Genomic DNA, 20,779 nt, shown 5'->3' with positions numbered 1-20,779 from the left:
AAGGTTTGAATTAACCTGCCAATTCAATTCTAATTCTAACTGAACCAAAACACTACTAGCATCTGTAAACACATGCAAGTTTTCCTGTCTTGATTAATGTGTGTACTTTTGATACAAGCACAAAAAAATGCTATCCTACAATGGTATGGCACTGTAATCTGAATCATTTTCATCCATTTCATCATCTGTAGATACTTGGTTTTTGTTTGATAGCATGAATATTAGAAAGTTGATCTCCATAAAATTTTATGATAATTAAGGTTCAAAACTATAAAAGGATAATTCATATTGATTTTGGGGGTTAAGGCCCAATTAGTCTTTGAATCAGGGGCCATAAACAAACACTTCTGATTTCATAGAATTTAAATATATAACTCCAATAAAAAAATGTGGACAGATTTCTTTTAAATTGTACAAGATGCTATACCTCATAAGGAGACTGTGATTGTTTTTTGAGGTTGTGACTTTGGCCAATTAATAAAGGGCCACAACAGGGCAAGAAACAAGAATTTATCTGAATTCTGGGTGATATCTTGATTAAAGTGAATGGATCTCTTTGAAATTCTACTACAATGTACCATGCCAACATAGGAAGGTTGGGATTGATTTTGGAGGTTGAAATTGGAACCAGTGAGGAATTTGGGGCCAGAAAAGGTCAAATTGGTATCATGAGTCAAATGTATAATCACAATAAAAATTAATTAAAGATGTATCAAGTCTGAATGGTGTCCCCATACTTGCCCCAAATGTTCAGGGTTCAACCTCTGCAATCATATCAAGCTGCACCCCATGACACATTTTATTTTAAAAATGAAGATGTACATACATTAATATTAGAGGAAATGAATCCATAGAATGAGGACAAGAATACCCCAACACTACTTCAAGATGTTCAGCAAACAGTATTAAAAGTTTGACCTGAATGACAGCAACACACATACCACATTTACCTTCATCAAATTTCAGATCACCCCAATTTATGGCTCCCATGTTAAAGCTCACAAAAACTGACAGAGGACAACAGCAATTAAAGCCTAAAATGCCACTTAAGATAGGTATATAAAAAATTTCCATCTCAAACAAGATTATGGAAAGGTTTGCTCATATGTTTCTGAAGATTTTCATAATTATTGATAAATTTTCCTACAAGCACTTTGATTTACAGGCTTTCTATTCAGTCTTGATTTCCAAACTATGTTTTCAATTTTTTTTTGTTTTCTTCCATAACATAAGACACCCACAGGGTACTATAAGCAGCTGTTATCACCTGAGTAAGTGAGTCATGGACTGGATGATGATTCCTCCTCAGGAATGCATTTATTAGCATTAAAATCAATTTTCAATGATTATATACAAATGTTTTTTTTCTTTACATAGGTTTTAAGATAAGAGGAAGAGAAATGACATTACTGTTGATACTAATGTTCAAGGTTAAAAGTCAGCAGAAGTTGGGCAACAATCAAACCATTGATCTTCTACATCTTATCTACTTACTTTGTTAATCATCATTGTTTTTTTTTACATTTTGTAACCTTTTTTAACATTTTTTATTCATGACTGTGAGATTTTTGGGGTTACTCAAATCAGATAACAACAGTGAGTCTTTAGTACTTCATAAAATTTGGAAGAATCTTTCTTCACGCAATACTAATTAAAAAACTGTCCTCTTGCTTTACTATACAACAAGAAACACCTTGGTATGCAAAAAATAAGGTTACATTTCATGATGTCTTACAAAGTATCAAGACAGCAAATTGAGAAAATCCATCAAAAAGCCTGCTTGTGGTGGATGGACAGACTGACAGACATCGTACCAAGATAGCAAAGTAAAAAAATTGGTGTGTTCCCATTCCGCCTCAGCTCTGAATTACAGGTGATAAAAGGTAAAAAAGTACTAAGGCGAAATGGGAATTTATATATTTTTCTGTTGTAAAAACAAAGTTAGGTGTTCTCACAATGATTAAGATAAAACAATTAAATCAATTTTTATCATTTTTTTCTTCTTCTTAAGCTATAAATTTTAAGTTTTTGAATACTTTTCAATATAAAAAAAATACTTTTAAAATATATGCAATTTTATTTTTCGTGTATGAGTACATACAATTCAGGGACCAATAAAGAAAAAAAAACAGAACAAAAATTAAGTTCAAAAATGAAATATGATATTTTAAAAATAAATTTAATGAGTGAATATGCACATAGGATTGGATTAAACTAATGAAGTTATTATCAAAGTACTTATTACGAACATGTCATCTTCACATTCTTTATTTATTCGCAAATTCAATAACAATAAATTGACATTATTTATTGGGGAGCATAAATAATTGTTAATTAAATGAAATAAGCTAACCATCATTTAACTAAAGGTTAATTTGCTTATACTTAAAGCTTTGTAACTTGTTGCAATTTTGTCCTTAAAAATTCTATAACAATTCTAACCATTCAAGTACATGTATGCTAGTGTCACAACCAGATATTGTCGCCATCTCGAGTCTTACATATGTACTACTGCAGTGAGAAGAACTGCATCTACTTTGGAGATGCAACCTCGCCATCTTGAAGCTTCATTGAATATTATATATGGCCTATGAACCTTCACAACTGTGCTGCTGTGCTCAGTCTGAAACTGTCTTCCGCTGTTGTTTTTAATTTTGTTCTGCTGGAATCATGATTTATAACGATTTTTCTCAATTTTGTCGTATGTTAATGAAGATTTTAATTTGCCTCTTTATTTCTGTGTATTCAAAAACATAGGACGTGTCAAGATATTATGAAAGTGCTCATTCATATCATATTTTCATATTTAATTTGAATTTTGTTATTCACACTTATTATTGATAGAATCTACCAAATAAAAAAGAGGGGGTAAAGTCCATTCTTAAAAAAAAATGACCAAAAAAACCCAACAAATTCCACTTAATATTTCACAGAATAAATAATAAATGAAATAACCAAAAAAAAAAAAAAACCCATCAAACAATATAAAGATCTACCTATCCATTCTTGTAATATGTGTATATAAAGTTTAATTGTTACAAAAAACACAAAGTAGCACTTAATTACATGTTTACATAAGTTCCCATTTCGCCTTAGTTTACACCAATTTTACTAAGGCGAAATGTGAAAAAAATTATCTACAAAATTTGACAGCTAAGGCGAAATGGGAACAAGCCAAAAAATCCATCAAAAAGCCTACTTGTGGTTAGATGGACAGATTGACAGACACATGGTACCAACACCATAAATCATTCTAACAACAGGCATAGATAAAAAGGACTTCATACTAAGGCATAGGGGCATTAGGCTATAAATATTGACTAAAAATATTAGTTGTATTAACATAGAAATTATTCATCACATAGTTAAATACATTAATGTTAATAAAAAGAATGTTATGTGGCATTTCTTCATTCTACTGATGTCATAACGGTGCCACAATTATAAGTCTTTTAACAAGAACTGCTGAGAATAATAAATTTTGTTGTTTTTTCAGACATAAACACATCCAGAAAACTTTGTCTATACCCAAGAAACATCTTTATATTTTCAGATATATGATAAACTCAGTACAATGTAATAATAAATGTATTCCCTAAATATAAAATTGTTTCTAAGGTGTGGATACCATTTAATCCTTTGACAAAATTGAAGGCATATCTTAATTTTGGTAAATTTATAGCAATTCTTTTGTCCTTTTAATGCTATCATAATCAGAAGTTTTTATATTTTCTCTGATTTGTGATGAATTCAAATTCACAATTAAATCTTTCAACACTTTATGATTAATTTTCAGTTGTATTTAAGGCCAGCTGTATTTTGAGAGCCTTTATCACCTCTTCCCTTTTGCATTCAAATACTTGCAATAAGAAACTTATGACTACAGATACTTAAAACTTCAAGTATCTATTGAAAAATTCTGTAAATTGCTACATAAATCCAGGAAAATTGGAATGACATATGTAAATCCATGACTAGTGTCTCAAAATCTTCTAATACAATACAGTTATTTAAGAAATCCACTATAAATTACATTTGATGGAATACAGATGCACAAGTTTTGCTTCTCAAAATATCAATTTTTCACAGTTTTTTTAGAATTCTTATTAATTTCCAGATTGGCTGACATTTTTTTTTTTTGAGAATCTTTGACAAAATAAATATTTTGTCTAATGATAGAAATACCAGCATTTAAGTTGTCCAGTCATGGGGCATACATACCTTGCATCAAATATGTCGTAAATTTTTTTTTGCCAAATTGCCAAATGGCTCATTTTTAATTCAGTTTGGCCATCAGTTTTCCACTTAAATTCTGTTGTCAAGGAAAGGACCCATTTAACAAAAGAATTTATGATTTGAAAAAATAAAAAAAAACAAATTTGGTATTTAAAACCAGCAAGGGGCTTTCAAGAGCCTGAATCACTCATCTTGTTTAATAGCTTTAGAAGTTATGCAAAACCTAAATATGGTCAAACACCTTTGACAAAACTTGTCATGATACTGAACATTCAAACTTAAATCATCATTCTTCTTAAGTTAATTGAATAACGTGCTAAAAGTGCAAAAAATCATTAAAATTGCAACCAACAGATTTTTTCATAGATCTTTTACATATATATTTTTAAAATATACCTTAATCATCAATCTGCTATTGTTTTGTTAACAACAGGCAAAAAACGGGAAAATGGTCAAAACGACACTTTCTGGGGCCACAATTCCAAGAAGTGTCGATAGATGTTTTTGAAATTTGCACCAAATAATAGATTGAAATACTGCACATTTTATCAGCTTACAATTATCATCAATATGCTTTCATTTTCTAAATAATAGGAAAAACTGATAAAGACGTTAAAAATGACACTTTCAAGGGCCATAACTCCAAGAAGGGTCAACAACAGTTTTTCCCCAAATTTGCACCAAAAATAGATTTTTAAGATACTGAACATTTTATAAATTTACATTAATCATCAATCTGCTTTTGTTTTCTAAATAATTGGCAAAAACTGATAAAAATGTCAAAAATGACACTTTCAAGGGCCTTAACTCCAAGAAAGATCAACAGATAATTCTGAAATTTTTCACCAATAATAGCTATTGAAATATTGAACATTTTAACAATATACATAAATCATTAAGCTGCTTTTGTTTTCTAAATAAAAGGCAAAAACTGCCAAAAATAGGGCTATAACTCCAAGATTAGATTCAGGGTAGATAGATTTCTGTGAGCCAAAGAACCAAAGATGTCTCAGATTTCTCCTATCCGTTATGGTTTTTGAGATATATAGGAAATATATGGTGATACCCCCATGTTCTATTTTTAGTAACAGCAGCCATGTTTTTTGGCGAGGGACCTTAATGGATACAATTTTGGGAGTAGACAATTTGCCAAGGATGATGGTCACCAAGTTTTATCATATTCTGTTTGGTGGTTTCTGAGGAGAAGATTTTTAAAGAAAAGTTAAGGACAGACAGCAACGATGATGGACACCAAGTGATAAGAAAAACTCGGGCCAGCAGAGCTAAAAATGGTGGGTCTTGTAGGTTCTGACTGACTGAATTTCATTATACTTGTTCAAGGCTGGCAATATTTGTGAATTCTGCAATAGAGATGTAAGATGGGACAGACAAGATTTCTTGAAGGGTCACCTAGGGCTTATCAGTTTTCACCAACTACAAGATAATATATACCTCTATGTATTGGAGAATAGTCAACATCAATGTTTACTCTGATATAAAAAAACAATAATATGGTACTAAATGACACAATCTTAAATTACAAAATGTGCAATGCAGACAGGGAAGTAATCGAATACTTATGACAAGTTAATGAAGCAGCAATTATTATATTATCAATATAGTTATTTACTTAATTCTAATAACTTCCATTTTATCAGCAAGTTCAAAGACTTGTAATAGGACCTCATACTGTAATTCTCAGGGATTATCAATTTTAGTAGCCAGACATCATAATTGGTAAGGAGCATAGAGACAATACTATTATATGTGCATGCATGGATGTCGTTTAAATCATTTCCTCCAATTATCTAATGCACATGTAGTTTTGAAGCTGAACAGTATAACTATACAATATTCCATTACTCAATTTTTATTGATTAATAAATGCACATGTAATATATATCCTCTGAAACAAGTCTTGTAATATTGTTATTGTTGTATTGGTGGAATGGAAAAAAAATTGGAGATTAACAATTTTTGTATAACCTTACATTGGATTATCTCCCTTTGCAGGCACCAGACAATAACTACCTTCTTTCACATCTACATACAGTACCTAACCTCCCATTAAATGTCATCAAAGTCAATGGCATGGTTACTGTTTAGGAAGAATTGGGCATAATACAAACAGAGAAAGAGTGTGATACCCAAATACCCCTCCTTAACATTGTTTGTCAGGGGTATAGTAAATAATACCCAAAGTTATCAGTAGTAATAATACAACATAAGTACTTCATCTAAAACTTAATCATATTGCTAAGATAAAGATAACTCAAAAATTAAAACTGCCTCCTAATGTTTCAGTTGTCATTGTGAAATGGATTAACCAAAATTAAAGTTTATTCATATGATAAATTCTAAAATCCAAAAGAAAATTTCATTCATAATAATCCTACAAAATTTATATATTTATCGCCAAGCAGTAAGTTACTGATGATAAAATATGTGCATCTCTGTTTTTTTAAAAATTCCCCAAAACTAGTGTAGTCATGCGTAAAAAAGATTCAATCTTGGTAAAAGAAGTGGCTGAAATTTGTGAAATTTTGCAACTTCAAACTCATTTTGGAAAACAGTTCTAAAAGATCAAATTTAGAAAGTTTGGTTAATTCTATTTCCTTTTTCAGTACAGAATTTTTTTTATATACAATGTAATATTAAAGGGTGTCTTTTTCAATCATTGAAGATGCACTTAAATTCAACCATTATTGGGGACATTATATAGCAGTGTTTTCAATAGTAGCTGGCAGCTGGTAAAATCAGCCGCCTATCGCTGAGTTTTTTCTGGCTATGAAATTTCCGATCAAAAAAATTATTGGTCAATGTTAGTAAAAACTGAATTTGAATCCAGATACAGATCAGTGTTTATTCAGGCATGCGTCTCAGCCATTTTGTCTGGCATGGATGGTAATAACTGATGAGTTTGAATGTCAATTGTCTTGTCGTTTGTGCTGCCCTGGACCCACTGGAGGGGGGGGGTGAGAGGCCCCCAGACCCCTCGCCATAATTTGGGTTTCATCATATCCACTTTTATCATTTTTACTTGAGTAAGTATGAATATTCAAGAACTACATGCTTCATCTTTCTTTTGATTTAAAATATAGCAGTTATGATACTCTCTAGACTTACTCACATAGTCAAAATCCTTAGCAAACAGCAGCACTATGATATCTTTTAATTTCAAATTGTCATTATTTTTGCAATTTATAAAAAACATACCAGTATTAGCTATTCACGGAATTTTTACCTTTAAAAAAATGGTAAATTATAGAAATTTTAGTTTCATCGTCAAAAACCCCTTCCTCATATGAGCATTGCCAGTTATATTTTGAGCTATTCCACTTTGTAATCCACTTCTTAAATTTAGCATGGTAAAAAATCAACTTAAAAATAGTCATACATAAATTGTCATAATGCAGTTTTCTTCAGACAATGAGTCATGAACCCTCAATTGACAGTGGGTGGCAAGATCAGGAAATAGTTTTTGGCACTGAAACCCAAAGGGATTAATGGTATGCAATTTGCAAGTAATACAATACAGTGTCAATTTAACCCAACCCCTTTGGGACTTTAAAATTGGTACAGTTTAGACAGGTGTTCAAAATGCATTTCAACTGAAAGGGGGACTTTTTAAAGTAGGTGGTAACCTGTATGAGGACAAAGTTAAATATATACATATATACATGCACTTCTAATTTTAGATTAATCATGTTTATACAGTTTTACATCAACTAGGATTTATCTTTCTGCATAATTTAACAAAATTTCAAAATGTGAGCTATTAACAGAAACTGGTCAGAGATTTCGTTGGGCCTGCCAGTCCTGACTGTTAAAATATGAGTTTGTCTGATATTTTCATCACGAGCGCATACCTATTAACCTAGTCAAACCTAATTGTGGGAGATCTCCTGCAATCGATCATAAAATTGCAGGAGATTTTGCTGACGACATTACTGCCTTATTTGTTTATGTCATAAATTAAATAAAACAGAGCATTTCAAATATTTTTTTTCAAACCATTAATAGATGATATATACAAATGAATACATGAATTATACATGTATTCACAGAAGCGATGCTTGGTATGGCATGAAATAGATTTTGCCCTGTTCCAATGTTCATCACTGTCAAGTCAATGAATCTGGCTTTGATGGACCTGCTTCCATTTTTAAAAATGTGAACAAGAGTAGCAAAGAACTTTTTGGCACCCCTTCCATTGCTTTCATCACATAAAATACTGAATGGTTTCTGTTTACAGTTTTCAATCACTGTACATTAACCCCAAGACATGGTACAATAACCTGCTTTATGATTTGGGTGCATTTAGTCCTTTTACATAAAATTTCTTTGCAATTTTATTGTCAGGGAATTTTTTTTTTACAAGGTCAGTAAAATGATCAGCCATACAGAACAGCAAGTTGTGTTCTGCAAAAAGGTTTGTAAAAGCTTGACTTAACTATCCATTTGAAATTGTAAATCATTCTAATTGTTGATATGAAAGAAGATAATTCTAGAGAGACTTGTATATCGATCAGCTGTTCCAAGTGTTTTGACAATAGAGTGCTTTCGTGACCCATGTGGTTGTAGACATAAACAAAAATGGTGGACAAAAATTGACGAAAATTGATAAATTCAATTATGGGAGGTTTTTACAGGAGGGGTTAACAGCTATGTGAGCAACGGTCCAAGGACCACCAGTAAAAAATGGTCGTCACAGTGCTTTGTTCATTTGATTTTTTGTTTGGTTATTAGACGTTGACTGGTTTGCATAATTCCATTTCCAGTTTAACATCGGGTACCAGATTATTGACAAAGTCCTAATGTAGTCTATTCAACACTTTTACTGTCCGTTCCTGGCAAACGGTCAGCTATAAGCAACTGTCACATATTCAGACTAATGATATTAATATAACGCTTATAAAAGATGATGATCATGGGGAATAGCTGTGAAAAGTAGCTGTAACTATTTTTTTGGTGATTTTAATGTTAGATCGCAAAATCAGAAAAAAGAAAAAGACCAAGAGCTATGATTTCACAGATAATGGGGAAATGAACATTGGTTATGAGTTTGACTTTGAGCAGACTGAAGCAGAAAACTTTTCATGGATTATAAAATTGATGTTGAAGAATTATCATGATAACATAAAATTGTTGATATTCAGATAATTATATTGATACAAACTAGTTACTAAACTAATCACATGCAAAATGGGAAATAAATAAAACTGTATTAATAGGCATTTCTGAAAACAGATTGAAAAAAAAAACTCCACCAGGTCATACTCCAAAAAACTAAAAGGATCCCATAAAGTCATTAAAGAATTTTAAATCGCTAACAGTAAATTAACGAAAATGAGTGGTACTGGCTAAATATCTGTGTGACTGAATGAACAATCTATCCAGCCAGTCCCATGACTTGACAGGCAAAACAAGTTTTCGCGGACTGTGCCTGTGGAAATTCTCGCCAATCTGCTCACCAAAATTGAATTCAATCATCAATGAAAATCATTTCACGATAATTTTAAGCCAGCCATTCTTACGTGTATAAAACAATCTGAGTTCATCAGCTTTTCTAAAACTTGCCTGCCCTTTGTTCTTTTAAAAATTCGTCTGCAATAACAAAATATAGTTTCTACTGGAACCAAATCTACTTGGAGATTTTATACCAATAGAAAAGTAATACAGGCATCCAGTTTGAGGTTCCATTCTATAGTGAGGTGTTCGTTTCATACATAAATCCTATCAGTTCCGTTTTCTAAGTGTTAAAGGTAAAACATTTTATAGATAATAAAATATTAGTATTGAGTTTAAAGTATATTAATATGGTCAGTGTTATTGATCCAAGGTTGCCTGGTTAAATCGAAACCTAATGGCGTTTAGTCCTGTCGAAAATAGAATTAACACTTCACTGTAAGTCAAAATGTCGATGGCATCAGGAGTTGTGGTGAAGACGAAAAGAAAAGGGAAATTTGCTGGTAAACGATGTGCTGAAAATGATTTTTTTTTCATAAACCTCTAAAACAATTTTATTTTGGTGTTGGAATTACAGTATATTCTCTCTCCCTTGCATGTAAAACTCAGGATCATGATCCATTACTGGCATTAGGATTAGCATCAACTACCGGTACACCTGGTCCGTGCTTCCAGTTTTCAGTGGAGTCCGAGTTGCTCATTTACTTTTGTTACTTTGTATGTATTATTTTGGTAATTTTACCTGCTTTGTTGTGTGTATGTGGTCTTAGTCCCTGGATTACATTTGATTCTGCTAGAATCTTGGTTCCTTTGATAATTGATTACTCCTTCGCGTCTTCAGTGGTCCCTAACTACCTTTTAGGAATTTTGGTGTTGAAGATTTTTTTTTGGTGGTGGCAATTTCAGGTGCGTGTACACTGTGTACAGCTATAGCTAACTAAGTGACTTCTATGTGATTCAATTACAAAATGTAGGTTAACTAACAGTATCGAGTATCAGGTATGTTTGCCCTGTGCCCTGGGTTCATTAACCCTTGGAGTCTGTTAGCCCTTTATACAAAATGTATATTTTGAAAAAGTCCTTGTTTTACTTGGTAAAATTAAAGAAAAGCAATGAAGACAATATTGAAAATGGTTATATAATTTCAACGAAACGTTGGGTGCAGTGCATACAGAATATTGGTGCCAGCAGGGAGTATTATATAAAGTCCCTGGTGCCAGTGAATTAGAAATCCTATATAAATTTTGAATAATTAAAATGTGTTTTTAGCTGAATTTTGACTACCATGTTAACAATAAGTTTTAACAAACTATTCATAAAGGTTTTTTTAATCAAAATTTTGACATGTATACATTTGTAATGTGTGTAAAAGTACAAAGTGCTCCTATACAGTATTCAGCTGATTTTCAATATTTTGATAATAATATGCTATGTTTAACCCTGCCACATACATGTACTTCTTATGTCTGTCTTTAGTCTAGTGGTTGTCGTCGTTTTTTTATGTTTATTGTTATTTGTTTTACAATTTTTTTAAATAGATTACAATGTAGGTTGATTTTCGTCTTTATTGAATAGTTTCACATCATTTGTTTTGGGGCCTTGCTGTATTGTATAGGTTTTGTCCATCACTGAAGACCGTGTGGTGACCTGTAAAAGTTTGTTGCTTGGCATTTGGTGGATGACTATCTCATTGGCAATCATACCACATCTCCTATTTTTATATTTAAATTCATAACATATGAACCCTAAAAAATAAACATATATATCTCGTTGCCACAGTTAGGCCAAATAAAAAAAATATGTGTGGTTCCGGTCAACTCCAGGAATAAAATAGGGTTGGTAGGTTGAATTTTGTTTTTCTCTTTTAAATGACTGGCAAGATTGGTTTGAAATGTTGCTATATCCTGAAAAAGATGAAAGTAGAGTTAAATCCAAAGGAAAGTAGTATGGGGTGGCCCCCATGCCCATTATTCAGAACACCTTTTTTCAGGACGCCATACCCCTTTTCCAACACGCCAAATGCCCTTTTCAGTCGTGAAAATGTGCCCTTGTTAGAATTTTTGTTGTTTACTATTTTAAGGTCAAATTTGACACAAAACCTGATTTTGTCAAAATTACATAAAAACTCGGAAATCAAACCCCTACTTCGCATTTCAAATTTATTTCTTTAATTAAAAGAGTCATTAATCTGACAAAAGATCTTAATTGCTGTCTAAACAGGTAAGGGTACTTTTTATTACAGGTAAATAATCTCCAAGGAGCAATAAAACAGCTGATCAGGGTTTAACAACTAGAAAAAGAATCCCAATTGGATCTACCGCTATTTTATGAACATCCAATCATTTTCTAAAGATTAAATTCTACTCAACAATTAATTTGACAATACTGTCATTTTAACAGGTCTTAAATTTGTAGAACCACGCATGTTAACAAATTTTAAAATTATCATTGTTTGGTCTCACTAACTACCTCTGACATTTCCATTACTTTACATGTTAAAAAAGTAATTTTCAAAGTTTCACTGTGAATTCCTAGGACAAATGTCATCTTAAAGTTGCATACCATTGCGAAGCTTGGAAATCTTCACAAAATTTATTTGAATAAATAATACTGAAACTCCACATGTTAACCTTTTCTGCCAACTGACAGCATGGAGGCAAATTACTCACACATGTAAACAATATTCATACACTGTTGTAGTAAATTAGAAATGTGATTTTAATGTACACTTTCTTAGCTTTTGATCAGAATACACACAAATGATGCACTTACAATACATAGATCTAGTATCAGTGTGTTTTTGGTACTACATAAGGGGGGTGGGGGGTGGCCATTTGACCCAGAAGTGGTTAGGTCTCACTAACCACTTCTAACATTTCCATTACTTTACATGTTAAAAAAGTAATTTTCAAAGTCTCACTGTGAATTCCCAGGACAAATGACATCTTAAAGTTGCATACCGGTGCGAAGCTTGGAAAAAAAGGCTTCCAAAATCATTATGCTAACGGTACGATGATTGTAGAAATTCTTCACAAAATTAACTTGAATAAATAATACTGAAAATCCACATTTTTACCTGTTCTGCTAACTGACAACATGTAGGCAAATTACTCACACATGTAAACAATATTCATACACTTTTGTAGTTAATTACATAAATGATTTTAAAGTACACATTCTCAGCTTTATTTTGACTACTTTTAATAATAATACACACAAATAATGTACTTACAATGCATATGTCTAGGTTCAGTGTGTTTTTGGTACTACGTAGGGGGGTGGCCATTTGACCCGGAAGTGGTTAGTGAGACCTTAGCGAGACCTTTATACCATATGAGTTACCTCCCCTACACTCTTCACATTTCCTTTAATTTTAATTATGCAGAATTTTTCCCCAAAAGCGTTGTTTGCAATAGTTAAAAGAAATACTATTCCTTTCAAATAGAGATAATTTTGGAAATTCGATATCAACATTTTTGAATATTTGTTACATTGCCTCATATACTGGTTCTCATGATATGTATTTAATGAAAAGTAAGAGTTGCCCAAGCTTCCCTCCATCAGTACTCATGAAACTATACTGTATCAAGCTGTCAAACATTCCACCTGAGACTTATTAAGGCCCTAAGACACTTGCTGAACTGTAAAACTTCAAGTTCACAACATGAATACTAACTCCCCTTCAACTGACATAAATGGAAAGAAGGAAACATGAGTTCAATGTATAAATTTTCAAATAGTACTAATAGTAGAAATTAATTTGAATGTAAGTTTTCTCATTTATTTATTTTTTTTTTTTTTTTTTTTGGAATTTGAAAAAAAACTTCGGAATTTTAATTGGTTTGGAGGAATCCAACACAAAAGGGGGCTTACAAACTTCAATTTATTATAGTGCATGCACATATTATTCAACTGAAAAAGGCCCTTAATGCTATAGTGATTGTCTCATTCATACATTACTACATTACAGTAAAACCCATGCAGTTTGCAAAATATGTTCCGAAAGTGTTGATTCACACGTTGTCCCACTTAAAAACTGCCATGGGGATTTTCAAAAGTTGGCAGGTATGTGACTCTCAAATTAAGTTTAGTTCAAATAAAAAGGTTTTAATTTAGAAGTGGGTAGGGTCGGTTGATTTATTTTTTATGACTTTTTTTTCATTTTTCCAAAAAAAAGTCTAGGGTCATTGGTAAAAACTATGTTTAATTCAGTTGGACGACTAGAACCAAGCATATTTTTTTACTTGGTCATATAAATTGATAATCTTACTTATTTTGCAGGGCAAATGGACCCTGATTCTTAAATAACCACTTGGCTTTTCCCTAAAGATGTTAAAAAGTTGGCTTTCAGACTAAACATTCAGACATTTGTAATTCTCATTTATATATTTTTTTTAATTCTTGTGAAAGGTATTGGTTCATACAGGGCCTCAGCCTGTTTATAACTTTGGAGTAGACATTGTCTATGTGAGCTCTGTGAACTTAAAAATACAATGTACTTGTAATCTCATATTTACCCTTATGTTAAGCTTCAGTCGTATCAGAGTTAAAAATGGTAGCATGCCCGCCAGCCTGAGACTGGCTATTTGTTGGCAGGGCTAATTTTAGTAAAAATTTACATAGCCATATAGTAAATATATTGAAAAATTGTATTCAGGACTGGCTAGAATTTGAGTGAGTTTCGTACCCTGGTCGTATCCTTTTTAGTTTTAGTTGGTCTTGTGTTTTCTTTTTTAAAAAAATTCTTATTTTTTTGCATTTCACTTTATGTTCATTTTTCCTTTGTCACAGTATTGATAACAAATGTGAATTTGCACAACTGTTTACTACATCAGTGCACACATTTGAGACAATGAAATCTTCATTTTAAAGGGTTCCCTCTAGACAAAAAAAATGATAATAATTTTGCATGCGGCAGCCAGCATTATGCTAGTTGATAGATAATAAGTATGTGTACAACATCTTTATGATATTTAAGTTAAAATAATAGTAAATATTGCAATATATATGTATTAAGTACAGTGTACATTAATTGAGTACTTATTGATTTGAATTTTTGTTAAAGCCGTTGTCTCCATTCAAAATTGAAGATTGTTTTTTTTTTGTTTGTTGGGGTTTAACGCCTGAGCATCAATATGTCAGCTATATTCAGGCGCTAAACATGAAGTAGATGATAAAATGAACATGAAATAAAAAATGGGATGGGACACAAGGACAATGGGGTTAACAAATTTTGATTGCCACTGGAAATAGGGAGAGGTGGGTAGGGTCAGGCAATTTAGCCTCCTGTGGTGGAGCCCTATGATTCCTATTACGGGAGAATACCAAAGTAGGGGTTTTAATGTGCGAGGAACGTGGCATCTTTCCCAACACAGTGCACCACTATGGTTTGCGGTCAGGTTTTTAGTATTATAGCCTGACAACCCCAGCATGCAACACACCAGGGGTATTCCATTCCACCACCTGGGGCACACAACCCAGTTGCTCTGTGGGCAGTGTGCCCTAGCCCCTGGCAAAGGTTCTGAGCACTATTTAGTCGCCTTTTACGACAAGCTTAGCTCTGCTGCAGGCCTATTCTTTTGGCACCCGGACCTGCCATTGTATTGATAAAAAAAATTAAATCTATTATACAGTTTTTTGTGATTTATATGATTATACATTGTATGAAACATATTTTTTACATATATGTTTGTTTTTCTTTTATATGGTAGATAATACGGTGAGGTACAATGAGATGAGCTTGCGACAAAATGCAGCAATACTAGACTACTGTAGAACATCAATGTCATCTTTGGCTGGTGGAGCAGCAGGGATTCTGGGGTTGACTGGATTACAAGGATTTGCATTCTACTTCATTACAGCTTTTGTATTATCGGTATTGTATTTTGTAATATACAGGAATATTATAGGTATAAATATAGTAAATATTCATGGCGTCACAAGGACCACCCCTTTTGGGGAGAACAATCAGTCATGAAGAGAAGGCTAGTGGCCATGGGATTGACTAATATTTTTTCAATTTAATATATTTTGAAAGAAATTTCATTTTTGCACTTCAGAAAGTGCCAGTTCTTTATTTTGCTGTTCAAATTCTTTTTCAGAGCACTTTAAACAGTGGTGGGGGGCTAGGGTAAAAAATTAGCACATTTTCAAATTGTACATTGTATGTAAAGAAGCCATGGAAATGGCCAAAAAAAAAGGCCACATGACCATATGTTTTGAAAGTTGCTAAAGATAACTTGGCTCATGAACGTTAAAGAGTGATACATAAAACTGCTTGATTTCTAAAGGTTTATTCACAAGGGGCATCACTTAAAATATGGGTTTGCATTGGAAGTAATGGGAGTTTTTTAACTGAATTTATTCCTATAGGCTATTGCAATCAAAATTTCAAAATCTTCAAAAATTGCTTTTTGAGGTGAGTTCTAATTACTTACAGAGAAAGTCAAACACATTAGGTTAAAATTTTGGTATTGTTACCATAAAAGGAGATGTTAGGCTGAAAATGCTATGAATAAGCAGTTTTTTGATAATTTGTCATTGCTACAGGTGAAAAATGCCAGAAGTAAATAGATTTGGTAGGAAAACTTATAGTTTGGATCAAAATTTTCAAAGTCATGCTTATTGTAAGTTTTCGCAAGAAAAGAAGTATAAGATTTTAACTTTTTTTCTGTTGTGCATTTTGACATTCGTTTGAATTTTTTCATGCCTGATTTGTGATAGACATATTATAGTATTCAGTATACATATCCTTAGAAAAAGAAACAGTGAGTGAAATGCAACATTAACCCTTGTCCACTTTGCCTTTCACACTTCATATTATGGTAACTCAATAAAACAAATAGAGATTTTATTTTAGTAATGAAATACAATATTTGTATTTAAAAGTTCAAAGTTTGTTCATAAAAAAAACATGAAACATATACATTTAGATTAAAAGATTCATGGTTAACATTTGTTTAATTTACTATGGTGCCTTTTTCAGGTGATGCTTATGTTCAAGGCTGGAGCTTCATGGAACAAGTACTTTATGTCAAGGAGAGACCTGTTCCTGAATGGATTATTTGGTGGAATATTTGTATCCTTTTATTCAAAATAACTTTCAACAGCTTCCAATCTCTAAAATTTTAATTTGGTTGTTTTATACTTTATGTTTGTACTTTTTAAGCTTTGGAAGTTAAAGGACATTGTATGATAACTTTTAAGGGTTATTTACAAAAGAATGGAAATCTAAAGCAACTGACAAAAAAACTATGCACAGTTTATAGTAGGATGCTTATTTTGTTATGTCTTAACCAAAGTGACCCAGGGATAACTGAAATGATTTAGATGTTCATCAAAGAAGCATGCATTTATAAATCATAAATAGCAATTCTGGGTTCTAGTTAACAGAGGAACTCAGAATTTTAACCAAAAAATTGCTTAGTTTTGGCATATGATAGAAGTTTATTTGATAGAAAATTGCAGATTTGCCAAATATAGAAAACCATATTTTCAATCATTTAATAATGATATTTTTGAATGGAATTGATCAAGTTTATTCAGTTGATTTAAAAAAAAAACAGCAGAAGACTTTCCCATATCAAATTATTAATTTCCAGTCATGGTTTGGGGCAAATATATGTACTGTGCCCTTGGTATGGAAACTACAAAAGAAAAAAAAATAATTTGGGCTCTCGTTGTGAATTTAATATTTGGTAGAGTTAAGTTGTAGCTGTGGTTAGCAATTATCTTCTCCCCAACCTCATTTAATTTATTCTCCCTAGTTTTCCTCAATTTCTACATCTTTCTTAAGTTTTTTTTTATATAAAAAATAGCAAATATATACAACAAAATTTGTAATGTAAGATTTTATATTCATTTGAGTTGTAATTGTACAACTTTGCCAATTAAACGATACATGCAGAACTTACTATACTGCAAACACATGTAATACATGTGGAAGTCATTCACAATACATTCCTCCATTAACTTTATTATTGCAGGTGTTTTGATTTTCCTTAATCATATTTCAGACATATATATTATTTTGGACGTATCCTTTTTAATGAAAGACTTATTCAAGCATATCAGTTGCTAGGAGAAGTTATGGAAGTAGTGTAGCAGACCATCTAGTGAGGTTTTTTAGCTCACCTGGCTTTAGGCTATGTGAGCCATTGCCACTATTTTGTGACCATCATTTGTAAACGTTTTCAAACACCACTGAAAGAACTGGACAGATTGTAACCAGACTTTGCTTGAATGTTCCTTAGGGTATCTTTAACAATCCATATGTGGTGATTTGGATCTTGTAAAAAAAGGCTGCTGTGACTAAAAATAAACAATAGGGGTCAAATGTTTTGGTTATTGGTACTGAAATGGATTTTTTTCCCAAATTTTACATTTCCAAGTTGAAAATCATCTCTGAAACTACTGGATGGATTGAAACAAAACTAAGGACGAATGTTTCTTAGGATATACTTAACAATCTGTGTGTGGGGAATTTTTTTAATTTGCAAAAAAAATTGGCCACCATTACCCGAAATAGACCATAGGCTCAAATTACAGAATTTTGCAAACAACTCAAAAACAGTTGAGTTAAGCTAGAATCTGGCAGGGTGTAAAATTGTTTAGCCTGATAATGTCAGAATTTACAGAAAGATTCATTGTTAGATGTTTGAGTAACAGGTCCTGAAACGGATTTTTTTTTCAGAATTTCTTTTTTTCCAACCTTGATAATCTTCCTCAGAGACTTCTGGATGGATTGTTACCAAACATGGCATGAATGTTTGTTAGGATATCCTTAACATACTGTGTCAGGAGATTTTTTATCTGTAGAAAAAATGGCCCCCATGACTAAAAATTGAGGGTTTTTGAAAATAACTTCAAAATCCAATGGGTTTGTGAAAATAACTTCAAAATCCAATGGGTTTCACCAAATTTTCAAGGATTAAATTCATCAGTATGTTGCAACAAACATATGACAAAATTAATTTTCATAAAGATCTGTTTATTGATGTTTGAGTTGTTGCTCTTGAAGTGTCAAAAATGTCTTTGAGGGATTTATTTTATAACATGAAAACAGGCTGGGTAACTAAGATGCTTTCTATTGATTAAATGATTCTTCTGACAGTAGTACAGTAGGTTTAAGAGTCCAGCTTTTGAAGGCTAAAAAGACTATTTTTTACCATGTGAACCATTCAGGCTCTCTAGTGCCTCGTTTTTAATGGGAGGTTTATATGTCTAGCTTCATAAAATATCACAAGTGAAAGTATCAGCAATTGTGAAAGTCTTTATTGATGCTGAACATTTTTGCAGATTGTTTTATCAAAATATTTATGGACAATTTTTATTGGACCACAAAAAAATTGTGGTTGTATTATGGTCTTATGATGTCATCATTGTTGTTGTCTGTAGACACTTGTTTTCCTATGATATATCATAAATATTTTGGTCAGTTGATCTTGATAAAATTTTGTAGCAAGGTTCAAAACCACAAAAGGAAGATTGGTAGTGATTTTGGGAGTTACGGCCCCAACCGCTTTGGAATTAAAGGCCAAAAACAAGTATTTCATAGAAATAACTATGCAAATCCAGTTTGCTCCACAACACACTGTACCATAAAGGTCACATTGGGATAAATTTATGGGGATCAAATTTAAAATTGTACCACAAGGTTTGTATTACCGGAGAAAGGCTTTGATTAGTTTTGGAGGCTATGACTTGTACAAATTAGAAATTATGGGCCTAAAAGGGACCAGAAACAAGTATTTTCCTGATGTCCAGGTGATAAATTGAGGAAAAAGTGAAAGGATCTCTTATAAATAGTTCTACAAGAAAGTAGATTGGAGTATTGTTAAATCCTACATGCAGTGACTGAATGGTACAATTTATAGGTCTAATTCAGGTAAAAATTCAAAGTATTTTGTGGTACAACAAATGTGTGTCAATTATTGGTTCATCTGTCTTAAATTATAATTCAATTGTTGGAAGAACAACACTATCCCTTAAACACCATCATGTATGTACATTAATGAGTCAATAAATGCAAGTGGTGAATTACCTGTATTTAGAATTGCAGTTGATTTGCATTATTCATTAGTTAGAAATCAGATAAATATAGAATATACAAAATATTGATCAAATTTTAAGTATCAAAGTTTTGTGTTTATGCATGAGCATACAAACCTGTAAAAATATACCAAGCAAGTTATAATGATTACCAAAGAAAACGAAATATAGATAATTTCTTAACATGTTCTCAGATTTTTATATGGAATGGTACATGTGTATTGATATGTAGTAGAATCTGATGGTGATCAGAATCTAGTCAAGAATGTTTCCTGGCTTGGTAAAAAGACCATCGCCAATAGTAAAGCTATGAATGGTTTCTGAGGACAGTTCATGAAGATTTGAAGTATAGAAATTTCTATGGACTTGACTCAGTAGAAGTCATGTTGTTGTAATCATGCTGTTATTGTTAAGTACCAAATAAATATGATTTTGTTTTTTGTTTTTTTTTTTGTTCTATGCCCTCTTGTTATTGGCTTACATGACCTAGATACTGAGATCTATTTCACTCACTATATATGGTACACTAGGGCCAACTTTACTCACCTAGGTACTTCTTGCAGTCAAGCAACACATCATGCTATTGGTTGTTTGCAACATATCTTTCCTATTAAAAGTATCAGGTCATACATTGATCTAAGACAATGCGTAATAGAAATGCACAGAACAATATGACCGTGAGTGCTTTCCATTTGCACAACTACCAACTAAAATGAGATATGTTTTAAATTGTAGCATCAGATGCAATTGACTCATTTTATAGTTACTCCATAATGATTTTGTCATTTCTAGAGTTTGTGAGGGAAGGTTTTAATTTGCCTGTGATATATTATTAATAGGATAACGATAGGATAATTAATTGAAAGAGTGAATAACCAGAATATTATCACGAGTGCCGAAGAACGCCTAGATTTAATGAGTGTGCGAACTTGTTCCGCGCACGAGTTAAATCCTCTACTCCAGCAATGCTTGAGGTTGTCTGGCAAGTTATTTTCTGACTTGGTGCCATTCTACCCTCTAGCAT

At 32.1% G+C, this 20,779-nt stretch overlaps 2 protein-coding genes across 3 annotated transcripts in view; one reads left to right on the top strand and one right to left on the bottom strand.

Annotated features, from left to right (window-relative positions):
* The window catches only part of LOC148604269 (kelch-like protein 5), a 72,102-nt gene extending 62,221 nt beyond the window's left edge, over positions 1-9,881 (bottom strand). Inside the window, exon 1 of the mRNA XM_088550277.1 lies at positions 9,774-9,881. The gene's annotated coding sequence lies outside the window, so the exon portion shown is untranslated. The remainder of the gene's footprint in view (positions 1-9,773) is intronic.
* Positions 9,882-10,072: 191 nt separating this feature from the next.
* LOC148604268 (ER membrane protein complex subunit 6-like) lies at positions 10,073-20,192 on the top strand. Of its 2 annotated transcripts, XM_088550281.1 has the most exons (5): positions 10,073-10,208; positions 15,417-15,580; positions 16,691-16,783; positions 17,721-17,740; positions 19,950-20,192. In XM_088550281.1, the coding sequence occupies exons 1-5, from the start codon at positions 10,154-10,156 to the stop codon at positions 19,978-19,980; spliced, it is 363 nt and encodes a 120-aa protein (XP_088406407.1). In that variant the 5' UTR covers positions 10,073-10,153; the 3' UTR covers positions 19,981-20,192. The 2 variants fall into 2 exon arrangements, with proteins under 2 accessions (XP_088406407.1, XP_088406408.1); XM_088550282.1 differs by lacking the exon at positions 17,721-17,740.
* Positions 20,193-20,779: the final 587 nt, after the last annotated feature.

Source organism: Perna viridis, chromosome 10 (assembly GCF_037379345.1).
Source record: "Perna viridis isolate PV_CMFRI_1.1 ecotype Kerala chromosome 10, ASM3737934v1, whole genome shotgun sequence".
Lineage (NCBI taxonomy): Eukaryota > Metazoa > Mollusca > Bivalvia > Mytilida > Mytilidae > Perna > Perna viridis.
The sequence above is the reverse complement of the archived record's forward strand: the minus strand, read 5'-3'. Positions and strand labels throughout refer to the sequence as shown.

Bases quoted from the DNA above. Each gene is read 5' to 3' on its own strand.
- LOC148604268 (XM_088550281.1), top strand. From the start codon at position 10,154: ATGTCGATGGCATCAGGAGTTGTGGTGAAGACGAAAAGAAAAGGGAAA. The intron at 15,581-16,690 runs GTATTGTATTTT...TGCCTTTTTCAG, and splicing joins TTACAGCTTTTGTATTATCG to GTGATGCTTATGTTCAAGGC. The intron at 16,784-17,720 runs GTATCCTTTTAT...ATCATATTTCAG, and splicing joins GATTATTTGGTGGAATATTT to ACATATATATTATTTTGGAC.